This window comes from Pongo pygmaeus, chromosome 9 (genome assembly GCF_028885625.2).
Source record: "Pongo pygmaeus isolate AG05252 chromosome 9, NHGRI_mPonPyg2-v2.0_pri, whole genome shotgun sequence".
Lineage (NCBI taxonomy): Eukaryota > Metazoa > Chordata > Mammalia > Primates > Hominidae > Pongo > Pongo pygmaeus.
In genome coordinates this window covers 66,439,523-66,464,290 of record NC_072382.2, presented here as the reverse complement: position 1 = coordinate 66,464,290, position 24,768 = coordinate 66,439,523, and the positions used below count along the sequence as shown (strand labels likewise).

Genomic DNA, 24,768 nt, shown 5'->3' with positions numbered 1-24,768 from the left:
CTCCTGACCTCGTGATCCACCCACCTCAGCCTCCCAAAGTCCTGGAATTACAGGCGTGAGCCACCACGACCTGCCCATATATTTATTTTTAAATTTATTTTTCTGTTTCACTTGCGTATTTGAATTGTACTAAAGAAACTTTTTTAGCCCAAATGTAAAAAAAACCAAGCTGTTTAGGATAAATTTCTCTTGAAAACCTTATCCCCTAATAGGTAAGAGGGCCCAGTTAATCCCCTTGGTATACATCTTCTAATTGTTTTAGTTGGTATGACATTTATGGATGTTCCTCAAAGAAGAAATAAAGTAGGAAAGTTACTATTTTGTCTGTAGAAAAATGATGGGGTACCCTTAAGAATATAATACTTCCTGTATTTAAAGCATGTTTGTCTCTTAGGTTCAAAGAACCCTCACCTGATCACTAACTGGGGACCTGCAGCTTTCACTGAGGCAGAACTTGAAGAGAGAGAGAAGAACTGGAAAGAGAAAAAGACCACGGAGTGACTGAGCTTGCTGGTAGTCACGTCAGTTATGTAGATACTGTATGGCAGGAGAGCTTTACGCTGAAGACAAAAGAAACGGCTTTGGGGGCCGGGCGCGGTGGCTCACGCCTGTAATCCCAGCACTTTGGGAGGCCGAGGCGGGTGGATCACCTGAGGTCAGGAGTTCAAGACCAGCCTGGCCAACCTGGTGAAACCCCGTCTCTACTAAAAATACAAAAAAAAATTAGCTGAGCGTGGTGGCGGGCGCCTGTAATCCCAGCTACTTGGGAGGTTGAGGCAGGAGAATCACTTGAACGTAGGAGGTGGAGGTTGCAGTGAGCTGAGATCGTGCCATTGTACTCCAGCTTGGGCAACAGAGTGAGACTCCATCTCAAAAAAAAAAAAAAAAAAAAAACCAGCTTTGCTGCTTTTAACTCTTCTTCCTTCTGTGCCTCTCTAAGTGGGTCAATATCCTAAGGAAGCCTTCTTATTTATCTTCCTGCAAACAAGGGCTACCTGAAAAGAAAAAAAAAAAAAGTCAACATTGTCAAGCAGTTTATTTACTCTTTCTTTGAAAACATCACCTTCTGAAATTTGTCTTTTAGCTCTCTCAGATTCTTCCCCAAATGAGGCAGGGTGCAGACAGCACAGTCAGCTCTGCAGAGTTTGGAGGGGCTCACTGCCACTGGGTACTCAGAACCTCTGTGGACTGGATGTCAGCTCTTTCCTTTGGCAGCGTGTTTCCTTCTCCGAGTATGTGCTGTTAAACTAGATTGGCCAGTTTGCTTTCCGTTTCCTGACACTTGACATGGAATGCCTTTGTCCATTGGTGCTCTGACAGAGAAGTCACGGAGTCATTGCCATTTCCTGGTTGCCCTTTTGGAATGTGATCCTGTTAGTAGAGGTTTTCTAGCTTCTACTAAGATATTTCTTTCCCTAACCATCATACACTTGGCATGTTTCATTCCCATCTCCTTTCCCCTCACCTTAAAGGAGACTACCCCGTTGCCTCATATTGTCAACCTAATTTTCTCTCGTACTCTCTCTAGTGAATGATGTGCTACCAAGTATATGCCAGGCTGTGAGAGGATTATACTGAGTAGTAGAAAGAAGCTAATTTGAAATAAAAATTATTTGGATAATTAAGAAAGCAGATGAGATGCACATGGCCAACAGGAAGTTGACTGTATGTCTGCTAGTTAGATTCAAAACATCATAAAGATGATAGCATGTCAATATATTAGCCTGGCCATTATGTTGGCCTTTGTTAGGTGGGCAGCTTTTCTGCTTTTTCCCTTCCTCTATGGTGACAACGGAGGAAATATCCAATAGAAATACGTCTAACAGGGAAATTGGGATCATAGTTTATATGCATCTGATTTGAAAGGAGTATTGAGGAAGGTTTTCATATATGATCTATCTTTGGATTAAAAAGAACATTTATGAAATCAAGCCTTCTAACACTAGTTATAATTGAGAAGCAACAGTAACTCCGTGGACAGCAATCAAGCTTAAAATTGTAAATAAATACGGGAATAATTCAGTTGTTGCAAAAAAGGGCAGAATTCAGTAGAATAAAGTCCTTTTCTCTTACAGATATTAAATGTGGACAGATAACCTCTCAGGTGTTCTTATGCTAGTGCTTGTTGAGTACATACTAAGAAAGCAATTCCAAATAGATGTATACATCTAGAGAGAGTGGTATTAGAGGTTCAGTGTATGTATTTATTTACATGAGAGGAAACTGGAATATAATCCCATAAATTATCACCTTTTATGACTGGAAAATATTTGCCAATGAAGAAATGGTCTGTAGGTATTTGTCTTAAGATTTTTGGCTGTTTAATAAAAATGTAACTTTAATGATTTCTTATAGTTGCCTTTATAAAGTTTATTGTCTAAAATATTTTTGTATCATGTGCCTTTGAAATTTGACAGCTGATTTGGGTGTTGGATTTCTGCCCAGCCATTTATCAGTATTATCATTTTATTCAGTAGCTGGCAGGTGTGTTAGACCAATGAGACTTAGGTAAGGAATGGAACCTTTCCTGTGGTTTGATTGCACATTACACCAGAAGACTCCAGTATCCCTCATTCCAGAATGAGGAAAAAGTATTCTACAAAGAACCTGATCACCTATGTGAACTCTATGGGATGGAAACAGTGTGGCCTTGGGAGTCAAATAGTCTCTGCATGGTGGGGAGGATCATGATGGAATATGTGAATTTCTACTTCTAGAAGTTGTGAAATAGGTCCTGCACTTTTGCAGAATGTCCTTCCTTAAACCTGGCTTATTCCACAGCTGTAGCTGATAACATGACCTGGGGCTTAGCTGCTCTAGCCCTGGGTTCTTGGAGACCTCACACTACCTGGCCCCTGGCCATCCACCTAAGGACTGCCTGCTTTCTGGTCACATGTGGACCTTGATATGACTAAGCAGTTATATATGTGGTTGTGCAAAAGCTTTCTGTTTAATGCATAGTGTTACCGATTTACATCTTGGTTTTCAGTGGCACTATGTCTAGGAGGCAAAATCCTTTTAAACAGTGCTTTGGCTAAGATAGATACTTGTGAATCAAAGATAGCACAGAAATGAACTAAGTATATCCCATTTGGAATTATGTTTTGATACTATTTAAAATGGTTTCACCTGTCAAAGGGCCAACAGAACTCTTGGTTTTACTTTTGTAATTACTGTACAGAAAATTTCAAGAGTGTTTGAGTGCTTGTCATCAGGTGTTTTCCTTAATAAGTAGGGATATGATCATTTACAGGAATTATACATGAAAAAAGTTTTTGAAATGTATTTTTGTGATGTGCTATGTTGAGAGGAAACCAAATATTTATGATTTTAAAACATTCGTATGAAAACATTGTACAATGTAATATGCTCAATTTTGTCAATTTTTTGCTAATTTTTCTAAGATACATTAAAAATGTTTTGTATTTTTTTTTAAGTAAAATGGACCCAGTAAGAAAATTAAAAATACCAGAACATACATTTTAAACTGTCTGATTTAATAAAACAGTGGGGGGGTAAATTTGGGTGTATCTATGTGTATTTTCATATAATGAGATGGACTTTGGTTTAGGGACATTTCCTGAAAACAATGGGTTTGGAGTTTAGACCCCAAGAAGTTAGCTATGGCCTCATGTTTGGTGTTTGAGTCATGAATGTGGGCAAGCCATGGCTGATGTGTCAGCTCACAAACGGGAACTTACAAAGATGATTTCTCATTCATTGTTGCTGTTACCTTCAAATTTTCTTACCTCTGTTTCCTTAGTTTTCTTTTTATGCCTTTCAGTTTTTCTTTCACCAGAGTAAACCGTGTGGCTTTTTGTTTGTTTGTTTTTTGTGGTTTACATTGTTGCCAAGATAAAATGCCTGTTGTGGACTAAGTGGGCCCACTCAGGCCAGCTTGATTGTATATTGGAAAGCTGATCTTTCCCTCTTGGAGGGAGGAAGAGGACACTGGTTGGTGTGTTTAAAAACTGTTCTTTCTGAGGCGGGCAGATCACGAGGTCAGGAGATTGAAACCACCCTGACTAACACGGTGAAACCCTGTCTCCACTAAAAATACAAAAAAATTAGCTGGGCGTGGTGGCGGGTGCCTGTAGTCCCACCTACTCAGGAGGCTGAGGCAGAAGAATGGTGTGAACCCGGGAGGCGGAGCTTGCAGTGAGCCAAGATCGTGCCACTGCACTCCAGCCTGGGCGACAGAGCGAGACTCCGTCTCAAAAAAACAAAAAACAAAAAAACTGTTCTTTCTCTATCACAGTGGTTCTCAACTGGTGGTGATTTTGCCCTCCAGGGGACATTTGGCAATGTCTGGAGACATTTTTTTGTTGTCACAACTGGAGGGAGTGTTGCTGGCATCGAGTAGGTAGAGGCCAGGGATGCTGCAAAACATCTTAAAATGCCCAGGACAGCCCCCATTAACAGAGTTATGTGGACTAAAATGTCAGTAGTGGCAAGGTTGAGAAAACCTGCTCTACAGAAAGGCAAGTTCTGTTATCCAGAGCACAATATAACCCTTGGAGTCAGGGTTTCCCTTTCAGATGTCCTAGGAGTTGACTGACCTCCTCGGTGCAAATGAGGAGCACCTGGAAGGGAGAATGCCTGTTTCTCTGAGCTGGCAGAGAGCAGAGGGCAGGGACCTCTGACACACCCAGAGCCTCTGGAGGGGGTTGCTTTGGTTATATTTTAAAAGACTATGATGCAAGTTGCTGAGGCGTGAAGTGTAAAAGCTGCCTTAACCCTGATTTCTTTCCAGGTGCTGAAACACACAGGGTGGGTCTGTCAGCACCATTTAGCAGCTTGTGAGGAATGAATTTTCAGATTTGCCACTCAGGTAGTGATGTGTCCTGCACAGCGCTTGTGCTTGTTCTAACTGGCCAAGCCTTAATTGCAGCCTTCTAGGTAGTTCCAGCAAGGCACAGCCGCCCTGGCGGGGCGAGGATCAGGTGAATAAGGTCAAGACATACGAAAGCGTGGGAAGAGGCACTCCTCAGCTTTTACAGTGCAGAGGAGGTGCTCCAGATTTGTTAAAGGATCAGTTTTGGGAATAGTTTATGGAATCTCTATTTCTTTCCCCTCTTTCCCCCTCTACTCCTTTTTTATATATTAGAGACTGTAATAATCACCTCCCTACTTCCTACTTGGCAATATCCACTAAAGCTAAAAACAACAGCTGCCCTCTGGCCCAGCAGTTTCCACTCATTTCAGAGAAATGAGGCTGATGTCCACCAACAAACTTGTATAAGAAGATTCACAACAGTTTTATTATAATGGCCCCAAACCAGAGACACCCAAATATCCACCAGTAGAGAATAGACAATTGTATATCCAGACAATGGATACTACACCTAAATTAACATATTACAGAGAGAGGCAACAACCCGGCTGAATCTCATGGACATCCTGAGCAAAGAAGCCAAACACAAAAGAGCACATACTATATGATTCCATGTATATTAATTTCCAAGACACACTGCTAATCGGTGGATTTAGAAGTGACAGTGGGAGGCGGGTCGCTGTAAACTAGGAAGGGACACACTTGAACTTTCTGGGATGCTGTAAATGGGTGGTGGTTACATCGGAAAAAACAACTTTACACCCAGGATTTGTGCAGTTTACTGTCCGTAACTGTAGTGCCTCTAGAATGCCTGAACTGGCTCACCTTTAAATTTTTTTTTTTTTTTTTTTAAGAAGTCTCGCTCTGATGCCCAGGCTAGAGTGCAGTGGCGTGATCTCAGCTCACTGCAGCCTCTGCCTCCCAGGTTCAAGGGATTCTCCTGCCTCAGCCTCCCAAGTAGCTGGGACGACAGGCGTGTGCCAGCACACACGGCTAATTTTTGTATTTTTAATAGACAGAGGTTTCACCATGATGGCCAGGCTGGTCTCAAACACCTGACCTCAATGGTATGCCCTCCTCAGCCTCCCTAAGTGCTGGGATTACAGGCATGAGCCACTGCACCTGACCTCACCTTTCAATTTGCAGATAAGGAACTAGAAGGTGACATGTGAAATCTGTACCAGACTTCTAGGATGCTGTTCATTACACCACCCACCTCCTCTCGGGTTCTGATTACATTTTTATGTCAAACATTTAATTTCTCAGTGTCCCGTCACCCAGCTAGTCACCATGTGCCACCCCTACATACAGAGGAGGGGCCTGACCCTTTCTAGTCCTGTGCTCAGCTTCCATTGAGTCTTCTGAGGCTGCCGAGTCTTTGACCCTGGGTAGTGGATACATCTGTGGTGGACACTAAATTCCAAGCAGGGCTACACTCAGCCTCCTTTTCCTGTTCCCACCACACAGAGGCAGTCCATGGTCTCTTAGGGTTGTGCACCCACAGGAATGCAGGCCTTTGTGTTTATGTCCCCCTCAACAGCAGTTCACAGGGGCCAGCTGAGGTCCAGCAGGACTTTAGGAGTGGGTAGAGGAAAGCTCTGTCTAGCAAACCCCATTCTGTTCAGTCCCCAACACCCGCAGCCCGCTGCCCCCTCCTCCTCCTCCTCATCGGAAGTCCTCGTTTCCTGTCCCATTTCACCGTGCCTCTCCCCCTCCGACAATACTTTCTGCTTGGACCAGCAGCCCATGGGGGTTTCAGGGAGCAGTCTCCCTGCCCCACTTTCTGCATTTTCCCTCTGCTCTCAGCTTCCCTTTTCTTCCTGATGCATGGACCAGGACCATCCTGAGCAGCTCCCCTGGGAAGACTGTCCTCCCACAGGCTGGTTTCAGGGGATACCAGGACTGCTGCACCTCCACACTCATCAGTTTTCCACTCCCCTCAAAGTCCAGGCTGATAGGAGAGCAGCGTCACTGTCCAACTCTGCCAAACGTGTGTCTCCATTCCCATTTGGAGGGTGTGTCTGGAATCCTTGTTTACAAGGTGTAGAGGTGGAAGACTTCATCCCAGAGCCCCATGGCCCTGTACACCTCACTGCAGTTAGCTGGAAGATGGTTAAAGCAGTGAATGACTTTTTTTCTAGAGCTGTTGCCCTCCCAGCCTGGGCTACAATCAGTGCTTGAATCTTCCTCCCTACCCCCACCCCAATCAGGCCTTTAGGGCACTAAGTTGGAAAGGAGCCTGGACTTCAGAGTCAAACAGGTGGGCTCTACTGTGGTTTTACCTTACTGTGTCATCTTGGGTGGGTTAGGATACTGTACAGGTGATGTGTCCTCAGGGTGTCATACCTGAGGCACCTGGTGTTTTGTCTTCATGCATGTTCTTTAGAAAGTCACGTGGAGGGGGGTTTTTCATCTGGGCTGGGCCAGGCCACTTAATGGGCATGTTGCTGGTGGGCTGGCAGGTTCTGAGAAGATCTGGCAGGTGACTGCGGTTGGTCAGCCATTCAAGGCTACTACTGGAGAGTCTGGGAAATACCTCAGGTGCTCTGCATTTCCACAGGCAGGTCTGTAACTTCTGAGGTGTCCTGCAGAGGCAGGTAGCTGGCAAATCTGTGAATGGATAAGTGAACAGAGGAGGTCCCAGCTGAGGGTGACAGCCCAGCAACACACTTCCCCAGTCACACCTGCTCTTTGGAAGGTTCCAGCAAGGCTGTGGAGAGGACCCAAGGGCCTGTGACTGCCACCTCCCAGTAGACCCCAAGGACCTCCAGCCTCTGCTCTCCCCTCAAGGGTACTGTTGCTCCCTTGGTGGCCATTAGCTGTGGTGGCCAGAGCTGTTCTCCACTCTACCTCCCAGGGCCTCTATCAGCAGCTGACAGTTCCTGCGGCTTTTAACGTTCCTGCTGATCTGCCTCACTCACTACCCATCACCGCTGATGAACTTTCCCAAAAGTCAGCCCAGAACTCCTTAAGGGCAGGGACAGCCTTGTTGTGGTAGTTCCAGCACCCTGTACCAAGCAGGTTCTTAGTAAACGCTGGCTTTTGAGTGGCCCCTTTCTGAAATAAATTCCTTGTTCTCAAATGTATCTTGGATCTGGTCCCCTTGGGTCCAATCAGAGCTTGAACCAGACGGCAGTGACTGACCACCTCAACTCAAGAGTCTCTGGTTTATTTGGAGCCTCTACCCCATCCTACCCTAAGGCTGGGAACTCTTCTGCCTTCCTTTTTTCTTAAAGGACGTTAATGCCAGCACATGTGAAAGACGGACCATCCATCCCAATGCCTCAAGTCCTGGGCTTCATTTCTCCATTTCTCCCAGGGCACCCTGGGAGTCTACATGCAAACAGAGATACTAGAAAGTTAACTTCCGGAAACCCCCTTGATAGGCCAATTCTCTCTCTCTCCATGTGATTTTTTTTTCAAAAAATATCTTTTGTAGTTTTTTTTCCTTATCACCAATACATACCCAATGTGGAAAACTGAGAAAAAGCAGGTTTGTAAAAAGAATAAAATGCTTCGCCATAATCTCACTCTGCAAACCTACAATGGCAAAAACCGCAATTAATTTTGCACCAACCTAATACTAGGATTTCAGTGCACAGCCTTCCAGGCCTACATTTAGGTTTGTTTGAAACACGAACATGCGGTTCAACCCCCAACCTGAGCCCGCGTCCCCTTAAGGCCAATACCACCATCCTGACCCTCCTTGGGAGGTCCTGAAATGACCCCAGTTCCAGGGGTAACGAAATGCATACGCTTTCGAGGGAAGGAAGGGAGGAAACGACCTTGTGGCGCAGGTCTGCACGGCCGAGGGGGTTCCCTGAGCTGGTGGAGGGGCGTGGCATGGCCTAAGGGGTCCCAGGGCGAGGAAGGCGGGGCGCGGCGTGGTGGGGGCGACAGGGTGGTGCAGGCCTGCGCACGCGCGCGGCCGTGGGCGGGACGGGCGGCCTAGGGGCTTCGCCGCCAGGTGGCAGGCGTGCGCCACGCCCGCAGGTTCCAACCCCGACCCGGGCGCGCGGGGCCGACTAGGGTCGGGTCCGGTGTGCGGTGGTCGCTCCGCTCCGGGCCGCTCCTCTCTGGGCGCCAGGGCGCGGGGAGCTGCCCTGGGGTTCTGTCCACCGGGGAGGAAAGCCACGGGCACTGAGCGCCTCCTGAGAGCCAGCCCTGACGTGAACTCATTTTATCTGCCACGACCCAGAAGGTGGGCGCAATTTTCCTATGTTCCAGGTGTGAAAAGTGAGGCTTAGGGAGCTAGGCAGTTGCCCAAGGGGACACAGCAGTGACGGCTCTGGGACGAAGCCCAGATGTCCAGACGCGATAGCCTCTTCCCGCGTTCCCGGCGGGTACGGCGCGCCGCCTGCCTGCGGCCCGCGGGGAGGTGGTCGGGTGGCCGACCTGGGTCCTCCTCTGGCCCCTGAGGATTTCCGGCCGGGACCCCGAGGAGGGCCCTGTGGCCTTGCGGCATCCGTGGTCACGATTCCAGCCCCACACGGCCTCCCGCCGGTCGCTGCGAGTGCCCAAGACGGGGCCGCCCCTCCCGTCTCCTCCCTTCTCTCCCCTCCCCGGCGTCTCCCGCGGAGGGCGCTGCAGGCGGCCTGGTTGGGATGAGGGCGGGCAGGCGGCCCACAAGCAGGGGCCTGTTTCCTGACTCGTTTGACCCTGGCTGTCCCTGCGGAGGCCCCAGCAGACCCAGCAAGGTCATCTAGGGCGAAATTCCAGTCTGAGCCCTGAGCAGTGACTTAAGTTTTCCCGATAAGGCTCAAGAAGGGACACAGAGTGTCCTCCCAACACCCCCACTCTGTCAGCACCTCCACTCTGGTGAAGCCTCTGCTGCAGACAGCCCGGCTCGAGAAGAGACAAAGATAGACTTGGGACAGATAAGGACAGAGACAGCCAGGGAGAGAGGGGCAAGGAGCTCAGAGGTGAAGATGGGGCCGCGCCGGTGGGGAGGCAGCGGGTCTGTGGCCGCCGAGATGGGAAGTGGGTCCTGGAGCGGGCTTGCCGAGCCTACGACCGGGGCTGGGATGTTGGAGGAAGACGCGGTCATGAGGGCTGAAAAAGAAGGGGTTTTTGGTATGGTAGAAAAATGGATTGGGCTGGCAGCTTGAAGGCCACAGCGCTGTACCTCTGGGCCTGGTCTCGTGTGTGCAGCTGGGACCGGTGGGTGAGGGGTGATGTAGAGTCAATGAGGGACGAGCTCGCTGAGTCTCCAGGAGGCAGGAGTGGAGAGGGCGAGGGAGGGAGGGGGTAGGACCTGTATACCTGCGGTGGAGGGGGCAGGCGGGGGACAGATGCTGCTGGGCCAAGACTACTGAGTCTCTCCTGCCTGCTGGAGGTCCCTGGCTCAAGACTTATTCCATGCACACTCTGATAGAATATTTACGCCCAACGCTAACTGTTTGGCTTGGCAAATAAGCAAAGCCATAAAGTCACAGCTGGCCTGTAGGCTCCCAGTCACCATGTGCAGCTGAGTCACAACCACTTCCCCCACCCCCTGGGGAGCAAGCACCTATGCTCATGCCTGCACTCAGACACATATCCACACAGGTACCCACAGATGCCGCGTGTCACTGAGTCATAGCTACCTCCTCAGAGAGCACGTGCCTGCATGCACTTGCACACAGGTCCCCACAGATGCCATATACACCCGAGTGTGAGTCATCATCACCATTGAACCCTGATGGAGGGCACCCAGAGTATGTTCTGCCATCCCTGCTTAGAGATACCCATATACACACATATACAGATATGTGCCCACCACTCATCCTGTTGTACCTGCTGCATCATACCAGCAGATCAATAAATGTTTGTGGAATGAATAAATGAGTAAACGAATGAACTAACAAGTGAAAACGTGAGTGACAACCACACTGCGTGGATACTCAGTAAAATTGCTTGGGCCAGCCCTGCAGGGTGGGTCCCAAGCTCTGTGTCCAGAGGGAGTTGTCTTGCTCCAAATATAGCCTCTGTGGGCGGGCAGGGAGCCAGGGCTGCCTCCCAGACCCTGACTTCACTGGGCGGGAGGCCCAACCTCTGAGGAGTTGAAGAAAATTAACAGAGAAGAGGCTCTGGCTTTCTGTAGCCAAGGCTGAGCTGTGAGATGAGTTGGTGGGGGCATGTGTACTCTGGAAATATCACTTGCTGAGAGACTTGAGATGCAGGACAGAGTGCTCTGCTGAAGGGCCCAGAGAGGACTGGTTCTGGATTGGGCTTCTTGGGAACTCTGCCTCAAATGTGCAGAATGTGCAGGAGGCTTGGTCCCACTTGAGATCTGGGGCAAATACAGTGCCTGGGCTGAGCTGGTGATTGCAAAACTGAGGCCCCCTATTAGACAGTTTTCCATCTAGGCCTGCGCTTCTGGCTTGGGCTTGTTCCCAGAGCTGCTTTCCTGTCTCTCACTTGAATCTTCTTTTCTGAAGCCCCTGTGTCTCTGCCCTAATTCATCATCTGGAATATTTTAATATTACCCCAACTGGTCTTCCTGCCTTTAGACAGTAAGACCTATCTATCTTGCTCATAGCTGTCAGAGTTATTTTTCTAAAATACAGATCCAACTATATAACTTTCCTGTTTAGAGTCCTTCCATAGCTTCCCACTTTTCAGCATTAAAGTTGGATGGCCTCAGCCCTGTGATGAGATCCTTCATGACCTGACTCCACTCTACCTGGAGGTTATGAAAGGGTAACAAGTGGATGGATAGTTGTTGGTTATATGGATCGATGGGTGATGGGTGGACTCTAGGATAATGGATGCTTATAAGGATGAATGGACTAGTGGACTGATCTGCAGACAGATGATTAGAAGTATAAATGATCAGCCAGGCACGTTGGCTCATGCCTGTAATCCCAGCACTTTGGGAGGCCGAGGCAGGCTGATCACCTGAGGTCAGGAGTTTGAGACCAGCCTGACCAACATGGTGAAACCCTGTCTCTACTAAAAATACAAAATTAGCCAGGTGTGGTGGTGCATGCCTATAATCCCACTTACTCAGGAGGCTGAGGCAGGATAATCACTTGAACCCAGGAGATGGAGGTTGCAGTGAGCTGAGATTGCACCATTGTACTCCAGCCTGGGCAACAAGAGTGAAACTCTCTCAGAAAAAAAAAAAAAAAAAAGGAAGTATAAATGATTAGGAGGGCATGTGGGGATGGAGAGATGGGTGGATGGATGGTTGGAAGGATACTGCTCAAGTGCTCAAGTCAAGGTTGTTTTTGTTGCAAGGAACAAAGAAAACTCCAAATGTTTTCAAGAATGAGGGGTACAATTGTGAGAATACAGTGGACAACCTTGCAGAGAGCACTGACATTCAGGCCTTGTGAAGATTGGAACTGGAAAGTCAGGAACGGTGGCTCTTCTCTCCGTCTCCTGAGGACCTCCATGTTCCTCTGTTTCTTGCATTTCTTTGTACTCATTCCTGTCTCAGCAGGCTCGCTCTGCTCAATTTTCTTGCTCATGGTCTACTCTCAGCCACTGTTACTCATTCCTTCCACAAGTTTTTACCAAGTGCTTATTTATGTGACTGTTTGTACCTCAACAAAGCTCCTACGTGTTGAAAAATAGCAAGCCAAAGTTGCTGCATTTATGAAGCATACTTTCTAATGAGGAGAGAGAGACAGTAGGCAGTTATATGTGTGCTGATGTTAAATGCTATGGAAAAAATAAAGCAGGGAGCAGTTTGGGGAGGGGTTGGGTTTCTGCTGCATATAGGATACTCAGAGGGGGTGTCCCTGATATGGTCATATTTGAGCAGAGATCTGAAGAAATTGAGGGGGTGAGCTGTGAAGATATCTGGAGGAAGAATGCTCTAGGAAGAGGGCATGGCAAGTGCAGTGGTCCTGAGGTGGGAACTCTGGCACTGTGTGAGGAACATCAGTGAGGCTGGTGTGGCTGATGTTGTGTGAACACGGGGAGGATGGTGGAAGATGAGGTCAGACGGGTAGCAGAGGACAGATCATGAAGTGTGTTACAAGCCATTGTGAGGACTTAGACTTTTACTCCAAGAAGGAGGGGAGGCATTAGAGGATATTCAACAGAGAAATGACATGATCTTAGATTTTAAAAAGGACCTCTCTGGCTACCGTGATGAGAATAGACTGAAGGGGACAAGGCGGGAAAGGGAGGCAAACAGGGAGACCACTTAGGAGGCAACTGCAGAAATCCAGGTGAGAGATGTTGGTGGCTTGGACCAGGGTAGCAGTGGTGAGGGCAGTGATAAGTGGTCCAGTTTAGGATGTATTTTGAAGGTAATCAGGATTTGCTGATGGATGGGATATGGGTGCGACCTCCCTCTGGTGAGGTGGCCCTGCTCAAATCAGCTGTGGACAAGGAGGATATGTGGTATAGTGTGGCCGTCTAGCTCCACCCTCCAGCAGAGGCAGCTTGACATTTGTCTTGGATAATGAGGGCTAAATGCAGGGTTGAGAGTCACGCCCAGCAGCAAAGTTGTTTCTGTCTGAGCTGTAAGGTCACTCTAAATCCCACTCTTTCAAGGCAGATATATTCAGCAGGCTTAATTGAAAACTGGAACATAGCTTACCATTGCTAGGATAGAACTGGAGCTTGAAGTGACCTGACTTCTCAGTGATACCAAACATTCATACTCTCCAAGGAAGAGAATGAAGGAAGAGAATGTTTATGACTGGCTAACTCTGTCACCATCCAGTACAGACAACCTCATTTGAGCAGAGTTTTATGGCAAGCTATTGAAGTTATATATGTACACATATGTGTGACAGAGCTATATCTATAGAATATATCATATCTGTATGTAATACGTAAGCTACTATATATATGTGTGTGTGTATATATATATATTAAGATTATACACATACAAACACAATTGCCTTTAGTTGAGGAACCCCAAGAACCTGCCCCTTGTCCAGTCAGGGTTGCTGCCCAGAGAAATAGAACTGATTTCACTTAGTACACATGATATGATCCTGAAACTTTAAGCAGAAAGAAATGTTTGTGTCCATTTTCCTTAGAAAGGGGAGGTGGGTGTGGTGGGTACCAGAGCTTAGATATTCTTTTGTATTATAAGTGAGTTGTGAGGATAGTGAGTAGATGTATGTAACATAAATAAAGGAATGTTTAGGATGATGACTATCTAGGCTGATGATAGACTAGATTATATCAGATTAGATAGATAGGCACAGGTGGCTGGACAGAATGTGAACGTGGATTGTTGATAGCTAGTTCTCTGTGAGCCAGGAAGCAGACCCTCACCAGACACCAGATCTGCTAGTGCCTTGATTTTGGACTTTCCAACCTTCAGAATGGCAAGAAATACATTTCTGTTGATTATAAGCCACCCAGTCTGTGGATGTCCTGTTATAGCAGCTCAGACTGACTAAGACAGATGGTTGAATTACATTGAGAAATGGACAGTTGGATGATGGCTGTTTAGATTGGTGGATGTGTGAATTTTAGGTTACTGGATGGACAGCAAATGGAGGGATGAACAGCTTGATACCTTATAGAAGTGGTGCCTCAAAGTCACTTGGAAACTTTGTTACACACAGACTGCTGGACTCTACCGCCAGAGCTTTTGATTTGATAGATCTGTGATGGGGCCTCAGAGTTTGCATTTCCAACAAGTTTCTAGGTAATGCTGATACTCCTAGTCTAGAGGCCGTCCTCTGAGAACCACTGCCCTGTGATATGCCTGGAAGTGTCCCATGCCAGTAGAGCCAAAATGGCCTTGCCAAGCTGGAATGGAGGAATCTGGGGACCCTGGACTTAGGGATGTCATCCAGCAGGGCTCCAGGCATCCTGTCACTGGCAATGGGCTTAATGTCCACAATAGGCCTAGAGGCCCATGGCTCTTCTCCCAGGGATGTAGCACCCTTGTTTAGGACATCATGGCCCACCATGGTCTGTCCAGTCATCTCTAACCCCTGCTGTCCTCAAGTAGGATTGAATAAGATCCATAAGGTACATGTACTTGGCCATCCAAGGGCGCTGGCCTTGGCTGTGGGGCATATAGAGCAGTCAGAGGCAGTGCCACAGCCAGCCTAGTGCCCAGGAGCCAGCTTCAAAGGATTGGAGATGTTCCCTCTGAGCCCTACCCTGCTGAGGGGCCCTGGCAAGCCCTCCTGATTTGTCAAAAACACTTTTATGTTTGTTGTCCCTGTTTTCTCAGGTATTGTCAACCTCTCATCTGAACAAGATTCTGCTTATCAACATTTAAACATGCTTGAATCTCACTTACCTTAAAAAACAACAAAAGCCCCTTTCTTTGACTCCATGTCTTACTGTAGCTACTGCCCCACCCTCCTCTCAACCACAGTCAAACGTCTCCAGAGCCCTGTCTCTTTCCTCACACCTCACATGCCTCCTGTCCATGACAGCCTGGCCTCTACCTGCCTCACTTCACCGAAACAGCACTCCCTAAAATCACTGGTGAGGTGACCTTCAGGACACTAAATCCAAAGTGCATTTTTCATTCTCCTCTTCTTTTAGATTTTCCAGCAGCATCCAAACATTCTCATGCTTCTTGAAACACTCTTCTCCATTCATTGCAAGGCACAACAATGCTCTTTCTCTGTTCACCCTCTATTCCAGGTTTATCCTCCTTTACCTGGCCATTGAACATTAGTGTCCTTAAGGCACAGGCTGGGCTCTTTTCTTACTTAATACTCTTCCTTCTTGGCAGTTTTATCCATGTCCTCAAGCTACCATCTACTTTTCTCCCTCCCAAATAAGTATCTTCAGCTTATTCCTCTCTGGATATCCAAGTGTCAGCCTCTTTACTGGGACATCTCAAAGGCACCTCAGCCTCTAACTAAGGCCAAACAGGATATTTTCCCCTCCTCAACCCAACCCTGGTCATCCTTTGGTGTTCACCATCTCAGGGAAAGATACCACCATCCATTCAGCTGGGTAACTCAGAAACCTAGCAGGCCCTTTGACACCTGTGTCCCTCAGCTTTCATGGCCAAACCATCACCAGTATCTCTCCGTTTTCCTAAATATCTCTTGAGTCTACAGTTTTCATCATCTTCACCATCCCATCCTAGTCCAAACCATCTCTTCCCTGAACCATCGCAGTTGCCTCTGAAGTGGTCTCTCCACTGCCTCTCTTGCGTCCCTCCAACCCATTCTCCATGTTGTAGCCACTCTGCACGTGGGTTCCGTCTGGCAGCTCAGAGATGGGGAGATGAATCGCCTGGGGGTAGGCCCTGCTCAGGGTCACGGCAGGGGCTGGGCATCAGGCTTCCCTGCCCCATTCTCAGCCAGGGCCCTTTCCAGGACAGGAAGGCAGGCCCACACGTAGGCTGGAGGCCCCACTAGACACACAGCTCAGCCAGGCCTCCAAGAAATGGAGAAGAGGCTTTGAAATTTGCAGTATCAAGTTTCAGAAAACACAGGGTCAGGGTCAGCAGAGCAGCTGGTAGTGGGGAAGGCCAGGCCCAGCTAATTTCCTGTCAGAAGGGCCCAGAGGTTCCAGCCCCTCTCTGGGCTGGCCACAGGGGAGGAGATGCCGGGAATGGTTCACATTCTTCTGGCTGGGGCTGCACTGAACCTCAGGGGACCTGTGGGGAGTGAGGAGGTGGATCTGCTGAGGCCAGAGTTGGGGGCTTTCCGTAGGGACCAGGCATCTGTTGTTTAACTCTTAGGCTTGGATGAGGCCAGGGACTGTAGAGGAGATGTAAAAAGACCATTGCAGCTGTGGGAGCTGTAGGATACATAAGCCTAATTTCACGTTTTACAGATGAGGAAATAGGCTCAGACAGGGCCAGATCCTCACCAGGATCCTGCAGAGTATCATTCTAAGCCCTGAGCTCTCTGTTTCTAATTGCCCAGGTCTGGATTTCCTGGAAGGCAATCAGCTGTGGCTGAGCTGTGTGTCAGTGGGGGACATGCTGGCCTTGGCTCCTCCTGCTCACCTCCAGACTAGGAGATGCACTTCTCAGATGCTCTAGCTATGGGGTGGGTGGCCACGGTGTGGAGTGGGTATGAGAGGGCTAAGTTAGCTGTGGGTCCATCCTGCCTTTCCTTGGAGTGCCCAAGCTCATTCTACCCACAAAGAGAACTTTATGTCCTGGTCCAGTGTCTAAGAGGGTGAGGCAGTCCTGGCTTTGAATGGCCCTGTAAGTGGCCTGGCCAGGCTGGGTGTGACGTAGAGGTCAGATGTCCCCTGTACTCTTAATTCTCTGGTGCCAAGACTGGCCTGGTTGACCTGTCAGGACGGGAGAAGAGCACAGGATGCAGTCAGACAAGCCTGGGTTCAAATCCCAGTTCCATCAGGCACAGCTGTGTGGCCTTGGAGAAGGTCGTTTAACCTCTTGAAATCATGGACTTCTCAGCTGTTAAAATGGGGAGGGGCTACTTAACTTCTTTCTCTAAGCCCAGATGTGTGATGGGTGTGTGTGTATGTGACTTGGGGAACCCCTCCCAGATCCTGGAAGTGCTGCACATACCCTCACTACCAGCTGGGAAGCATATGCCTGCTCCTGAAGTCAGCACCAGGGCCTGGGTCCCCCCACCTGGTCATCCTTTCTCTACTCCTGGCACTTGAGTCTGAGGCTGGGGCCATTCTTAGATGTCCCAGGCATCAACCTGACAGTCTTCAAGTGCCCCTCTCCCCCTTTATTCCCTGTCTCCATCAGTTAGGCCCTACATCCTACAGATACCACCTCAGGCATGTCTCTGGAGCTCCCACGTCTATCCAGCCCAACTGCCTTCTCAGGTTGGGATAATTACAGCAGCTGCTCACTGGCCTGCCTCCCTCCCAGTCCCCCTTCGCCATCCTCACCAGGGAGATCTTTCTAAAATACATGTTAGAAACCTGACTTAACTTCTTTTCCTTGCTCCTCGTGATTTCACCTTTGCCCAGTGATCTTATCCTTTAATACTCGGCCTACATGTCATTTACTCAGGAAGTCCTCTCTTACCCCAAGGCTGGGCTATGAGCTCCTCCCATCTTTCTGCAGGCTCCTACTTGCTCTCACCCTATCATAGCTCTGGCTACAGAAATCATAGCTTGGATAGTAGGTTATTTTATTTAGGGTCCAAAGTATCCAGAAGCAGGCATTAGCACAGAAGAAGCTCCAATAAATGTATGTTGAATGAAAGAAAATGGACAGACAAATGCATGGGAAGATGGACACACTGGTTTGGGTGACCAGCTCATTCATAACAGGTTCCATCATACAGCTGTGAGGGGAGAGACTGAGATTTGGGAGAACATGTGCATGGTCAGGGCTTACCCTGGCACTGCACATACTAAAATGCTGGGCAGGTAAATGATTTCCAGTTGCCCCCCAACTGGTGAGTCTCAGCCTCCCAGTGTACCTCCTGTTCAGGTGAAGGCTGGTGATGGAGCCATGGTAGACAAGCCCTATCCCCACCTGCTATTTTCAGCTGCCCTCAGGAAATATGGTGTTAAGAGATGACAGAGATGATATGGTTTGGCTGTGTCCCTACCCAAATCTCATCTTGAATTGTAGTTCCCATAATGCCCACCTGTCGTGGGAGGGACCCAGTGGGAGGTAATTTAATCATGGGGGCAGTTACCCTCATGCTGTTCTTGTGATCCTGAGTTCTCACAAGATCTGATGGTTTTACAAGGGGCTTTTCCCCCTTTTGCTCAGCACTTCTTCTTGTTGCCACCATGTGAAGAAGGACATGTTTGCTTTCCCTTCTGACATGATTGTAAGTTTCCTGAGGCCTCCCCAGCCATGCTGAATTGTGAGTCAATTAAACCTCTTTCCTTTATAAATTACCCAGTCTTGGGTATGTCTTTATTAGCAGCATGAGAACAGACTAATACAAGAGAGGTCACCAAAAACAGGTGGAATCCAGGCAGTGGGTGGACGTATGTCAGAAAGAGTCTACATGCGTAAGTGCCAATATCACTAGGGTGTGTATATGTGAGAACGTGTATGCTCTTGTTTGTGTTGCATGTGTGTGCACAGAATTATATGTTTGCATGTGTGAGTGTCCCTCTCGGCCTTGCAGCAGCTGCCTCTGCACATTGCACCTCTGCCCCTCTGCCTCATCTTATTTCTCCCTAGGCCATCCCCCATCCAATTTGCTTGTTCTGAGCTCCTGCCCCCTGTACACAGCCGTTGTACGAATACAATACAGTGCAATTGCATGAATCACTGTGGTTCATTATATAGCCCTATTAGTTTCCTATTGCTATTGTAACAAATTACTACAAATTTAGCAGCTTAAAACAATACAGATTTATTCTTACTATTTTGGAGGCCAGAAGTCCAGAATGGGTGTTACTGGGCTAAAATCAAGGTGTTGGCAGGGCTATGTTCATTTCTGGAGCTCTGAGGGAGAATCCATTTTCTTCCTTTTACTAGCTTCCAGAGGTTGCCACATTCTTGGCTCATGTCCGTCCTCCTTCCATCTTCAAAGCCAGGAACGGCTCATTAAGTCTTTCTCCCATTGAGTTTCCTATTGGGTCTTTCTCTGACATTTGCTTCTGCCTCCCACTTCCACTTATAAGGACCCTTGTGATGACATTGGACCGATCCAGGATAATGTCTCGGTCAGCAACCTTAATTTCATATGCAACCTTAATTCCCCTTTGTCATGTAAGATGACATATTCACAAGTTCCAGGGATTACAACATGGACATCTTCAGAGAAGGGGGTTATTCTGCTTATAGCAAATAGTCTAGGTCTACTTTAGGTTGTGAGTTCTTTGGGGGCTGAGCTGTACTGTATTCATCCAGAGATTCCTTGGGAGCCGCTCAGTGCCCAGTATGCACCAGATGTTTACAATTTATTCAACATATTTGTTCCTTCCTTCCCTCTCTCTTTCACAGCGGTCCACCCCCATCATGGTCTGATAGCCCTCCCAACCTCTCTGGCCTCCCTTCCCGTTGTCCCTCACAGGTGCTTCCCTTAGAAATGAATGGTTCCATATCTGAAAATTAGCTTAGGTTTGAGAACCATTGACTAAAGAGGTGGCCAGCTCTCTAAGAGGAAGGACCTTGTAGAACTGCAGCAAGTATGTGTCACAGTGATTCCTTCATTTTTTCCCCCAAAGGGACCTATGGCCATTTAGGTAATCATTCACTAGAGAAATGGGGATAACAAGACATTTTGAGGAGTAGCAGATGCAGAGTTTGAGCTGACATTAACACTTGGAGCTCAAAGCATCATCATGGCCCCTCTTTAAGAGGCCTTTTGGAGATCACTGTGATGTGATATGGCAGAAGAGTCTAGGGGCCTTCGAATGTCCAGTATGTCAGCAAGAGAGGCCAATGCTGAGCCCCTGAAATGGCACTATTCCTTGAGACCAACTCATCACTTGGGGCAAGTCAACTGCATCAGGCCCTTTCCATTCTGGAAGGGCCAATGGTTCATCTCTACAGGGATAGAGACTTATTCTGGGCATGGGTTTGCCTTTCCTCACCACAGACCCTTAATTAGCATCACTTTCCAGGGATGTACAGAATGCCTGATCCAAAGGCATGGAATTCCACACAGCACAGCACTTAACTGGGGGACACTATGATAGCAAGGGTCCTATTGAAACTAAGGTTTGTGGCTGCCGCAGGGCACTTGGGATTCTTCGTGCTCAGAAACCAGCAGACAAGAAGAAGAGTCATCATACTGGCAGGGATAACTGACCCTGATCAACAGGAAGGGGCAAGGCTGCTTCTGCATAATGAGGGCAGGAGGAATGTGTGTGGAGCCCATGTGATCCACTGTGCACCTCCAGGTAGCCCCACTGTAATTGTGAAAGGATGTGCAGCAACCCTGAGAAGGGTTTGATTATTTAGCATTTATCCCCTTCCCTCCCCCTCCTCTCACCCCTAGAATAAAGGTTTGGCTCACACCACCAGGTAAGCCACCAATATCTGAGGAGGTTGTTGAGGGTGGGGAGAATTCGGAATAGATAGTGGACGTGGGAGAGAATGAAGGCCAGTTATGACTCCAAGATTAACTTCATTGGTAGGGCCGTAGTTAGTCCCACAGACCTCCTGCTTTCTTCTGAGTTCCCCTTGGGAATAGAGGCTCAAGGAAAATGGGGAGGAACTTCTCCCTGAACCTAGTGGAGAGTAAAGATCTGTGTGGCACAAGGGGTAGACTGTGATGTTAACAGTATAGTTGTAGTATATTTTAGAGAGTTCAAATTATGACTCTTATTTTTTTATTTTTATTTTTTTGAGACAGAGTCTTGCTCCTTCACCCAGGCTGGAGTACAGTGGCATGAACTCAGCTCATTGCAAACTCCGCCTCCTAGGTTCAAGTGATTCTTGTGCCTCACCCTACCAAGTAGCCGGGACTACAGGCATACACCACCACGCCTGGCTAATTTTTGTAATTTTGGCAGAGATGGGGTTTCACCATATTGGCCAGGCTCTTTTTGAACTCCTGGCCTCAAGTGATCCACCTGCCTTGGCCTCCCAAGGTGCTGGGATTACAGGCATGAGCCACCACGTCAGACCATTTTAGCTCTGAATTTTCCTTGATATGATTTGCCATTAGTATTTGTTGTTGTTGTTGTTGTTTTTGACAGGGTCTCACTCTGTTGCCCAGCCCCCCACAATTACAGTGGGGCTACCTGGAGGGGCTACCTGGAGTACAGTGGTGCGATCATGGTTCACTGCAACCTCAACCTCCTGGGCTCAATTGATCCTCCTGCCTCAGCCTCCCAAGAAGCTGGGACAACAGGTGCATGCCACCATGCTTGCCTAATTTTTATTTTTTGTAGAGATGGGGCTTTGCCATGTTGCCCAGGCTGTTCTTGAACCCCTGGGCTCAAGTGATCCATCTGCCTCGGCCTCCCAAATTGCTGTGATTACAGGCGTGAGCCACTGCACCTGGCCCATTAGTTTAAATATATTCATGAGAATAGACCATAATATGTAGCTGGCTGGAGTCTCAGAAAACCTTGGCATGCCTTAATATTTGAGAATCCCATTTCATTTCTTATTAATGTCTTGAGAGCAAAGAAAATCCTATAAATCCTGTCAGAGAATGTCAAGAGTTTGGACCCATGTTTTAGATAGTGACAACTGTCCTAGTGGCTTTTAAATAGCCATCCTGCACCTGCAATTTAGAATATTTATTTTTGCTCTCAGAAGATATTTAGAAAGAAGCAAGGGAAAGGAGCCAAATCATTTACAGATTCATGTAACCAAACCAAAATGAAACCAAGATAAGAGTGTTCACAAAAATTTTAACCCAGGAATGTAGAAAAAAATTAAATTATGCATGCATGTATTAGTCAGGGTTCTCTAGAGGGACAGAACTAATAGGATAGATATATATAAAGGGCAGTTTAGTAAGTATTAACTCACATGATCACAAGGTCCCACAATAGGCTGTCTGCAAGCCGAGGAGCAAGGAGAGCCAGTCTGAGTCCCAAAGCTGAAGAACTTGGAGTCTGATGTTCAAGGGCAGGAAGCATCCAGCATGGGAGAAAGATGTATGTAGGCTGGGAGGCTAGGCCAGTATCTCTTTTCACGTTTTTCTGCTTGCTTTATATTCTAGCCGCACTGGCAGCTAATTAGATGGTGCCCACCCAGATTAAGGGTGGGTCTGCCTTCCACAGCCCACTGACTCAAATGTTAATCTCCTTTAGCAATGCCCTCACAGACACACCCAGGATCAATACTTTGCATCCTTCAATCTAATCAAGTTGACAATCAGTATTAACCATCACAATGCAGAAAGAAACAAAAGTAAATTTACCAGAGAAGTCATGTCTTGCAGACAGAACATGGATTCTGGAGAAACCAGAGTACTCAATCCAGAAAGACACTTGTCTTTAAACCAAAGAAGATAAAAAACCTTTTCTCATTCCAGGAGAATGTACAGTTATTTATTAAAGGTGGTTTTATAACTAAACCAAATCCTGAATAAAGTTGATATAGGAGTTAAGAAATTAGGCAGATAGGGTAAGGAAGTCCTCGGTAAGGTTTTCCTTTTAATGAAAAGTAGCTCCCAAATAATTTTCTTTTCTAACAAAGAGCAGCTTGTAAAATTGAGCTGCAGACATAGACAAGCAAGCTAGAAGTTTGCATGGGTGAATGCCAGCAGCTGTGCCAATAGGTAAAGGCTACCTGGGGCTAGGCATATCCAACATGACAGCTCCATCTTCCCTTCTCTTTGCTAGCCATGCATACCGTAAGGAGCAGACAAGATGGTGCCAGCCAAGCAAAGACCTCATTTGCATAGTAAGATTAGGATGGGGCGGCCAGATTCCCTGGGCACTATGTAATGTCACACCTGGTCCAAGCAATCTTTGGGCCCTGTTTAATCAGACATCACCTCCTCAAGCCTGTCTATAAAATCTGGTGCACTCCACTGTGGGCCGGAAGTCCCATTTGGGAGCCCATCTCTCTTGAAGGACAGAACTAGCTGTTCTTTCTCTTTTGCCTAGTAAACCTCTGCTCTTAAACTCACTCCTTGTGTGTGTCTGTGTCCTTAATTTTCTTGGCATGAGGCAGTGAACCTCGGGTATTACCTTAGACAACAACTCCGGTTCAAAGTCAAGAGCTTCTACCGAAAAGGGGGAGGCTTGGCCTGAGAGAAAATGCACCAGGGCAGAAAATGCGAGCCATAGAAACAGAGCGCTCAAAGGGCTCAGGCGAGTATTGCACACTGGTTCCAAGAGTCACGAATTCCTTCTGATATTCTTTTTCAGGTCCTGCTTCTGGACACCATTTATGTTACCCTACATAACAGAGAGGCTCTCTAAAAGAAAATAATATTTATTTAATAGGGCTGTATTAGTCTGTTCTTGCATTGCTATAAAGAAATACCTGACGTCAGGTGCGGTGGCTCATGCCTGGAATCCTAGCACTTTGGGAGGCCAAGGTGGGAGGACTGTTTGAGCCCATGAGTTCAAGACCATCTTGGGCAATATACTGAGACCCTGTCTCTATAAAAAAATTAGCTGGGCGTGGTGGAGCACACTTGTAGTCCCAGCTACTCAGGAGCCTGAGCTGGGAGGATTGCTTGAGCCCAGGAGGTCAAGGCTGCAGTGAGCTGTCATTGCGCCACTGCACTACAGTCTGGGTGTCATAGCAAGACCCTGTCTCAAAAAGAAAAAAAAAAAAACTATAAGAGGTTGAACTGGTTCATGGTTTGCAGGCTGTAAGGCTGTAGAGGAAGCATAGTGGCATCTGCTTCTTGGGAGGCCTCTGGAATCTTACAATCATGGTAGAAGGCCAAGCGGGAACTTTCATGTCACACGGCCAAAGCAGGAGCAAGTGAGGGGGGAAGATGCCACACACTTTTAAACCTCAGGAGAACTTACTCACTGTCATGAGAATAGTACCAAGTTGATGGTACTAAACCATTCATGAGAAATCCACTCCCATGATCCAATCAGCTCCCACCAGGACCCACCTCCAATTGGGGATTACATTTCAATGTGCAATTTGGGTGAGGACACACATCCAAACTATATCAAGGGCATTGCAATGGGAATACCTATATAACACCATAGTAAACTGTGTGTATTCAGGGAGGTAAAGGAACACAAAGGTTTTTTAAAGCAAAAATGAGGATCATTACATAATTGTTTTAATTATCCTGGCTACAAGGATCAATAACAAGGGTGACACTAATACAAGGCTGGACAGGCAGTTGCTAGATAGATGCCTTCAAAGGAGTAATTTTTGTGTAAGGTTGCAATGGCCTTTGTGCAAGGTTGCAATTTTTGCAGTTTTTTTTTTTGACAGTTTTTGTTACCAGGCATTTATGCATGAGTACTCTCTCTTCATAGCTTTCCCTGGCTCAATTTATTAGTCTTTTTTGTTTTGTTTTGTTTTGCTTTTTTTTAAAACATAAGTGACTCCATTTTGATTCTGACTTTAACATTGACAACCATGAAAAGATTTCTCTCAGAACTCTGACTGCAGGGACTGTCATTGACTATTGGCCTCAGCTGGTATATTCTGAAATCTATTACTGTGTTTCCACCAAAACCATGCTTCCCATGGATTGCTCCTA

At 47.3% G+C, this 24,768-nt stretch overlaps 1 protein-coding gene and 2 long non-coding RNA genes across 3 annotated transcripts in view; 2 read left to right on the top strand and 1 right to left on the bottom strand.

The window, feature by feature from the left end:
• The window catches only part of SWAP70 (switching B cell complex subunit SWAP70), an 85,532-nt gene extending 82,054 nt beyond the window's left edge, over window positions 1-3,478 (top strand). The window contains exon 12 of the mRNA XM_054439276.2: window positions 395-3,478. Within this exon, the coding sequence (XP_054295251.1) occupies window positions 395-501 (107 nt within the window). The 3' untranslated portion in view covers window positions 502-3,478. The remainder of the gene's footprint in view (window positions 1-394) is intronic.
• A 1,826-nt stretch (window positions 3,479-5,304) lies between these two features.
• Window positions 5,305-10,064, bottom strand: LOC129007903 (uncharacterized). The gene is made up of 3 exons (XR_008492418.2): window positions 9,950-10,064; window positions 8,301-8,374; window positions 5,305-7,444 (listed from the first exon to the last, which is right to left on the bottom strand). It is a non-coding gene; the product is annotated as an uncharacterized LOC129007903 (long non-coding RNA).
• LOC129007902 (uncharacterized) overlaps window positions 8,765-24,768 on the top strand; it is a 51,067-nt gene continuing 35,063 nt past the window's right edge. Inside the window, exon 1 of the long non-coding RNA XR_008492417.2 lies at window positions 8,765-9,035. This is a non-coding gene — a long non-coding RNA (uncharacterized LOC129007902). The remainder of the gene's footprint in view (window positions 9,036-24,768) is intronic.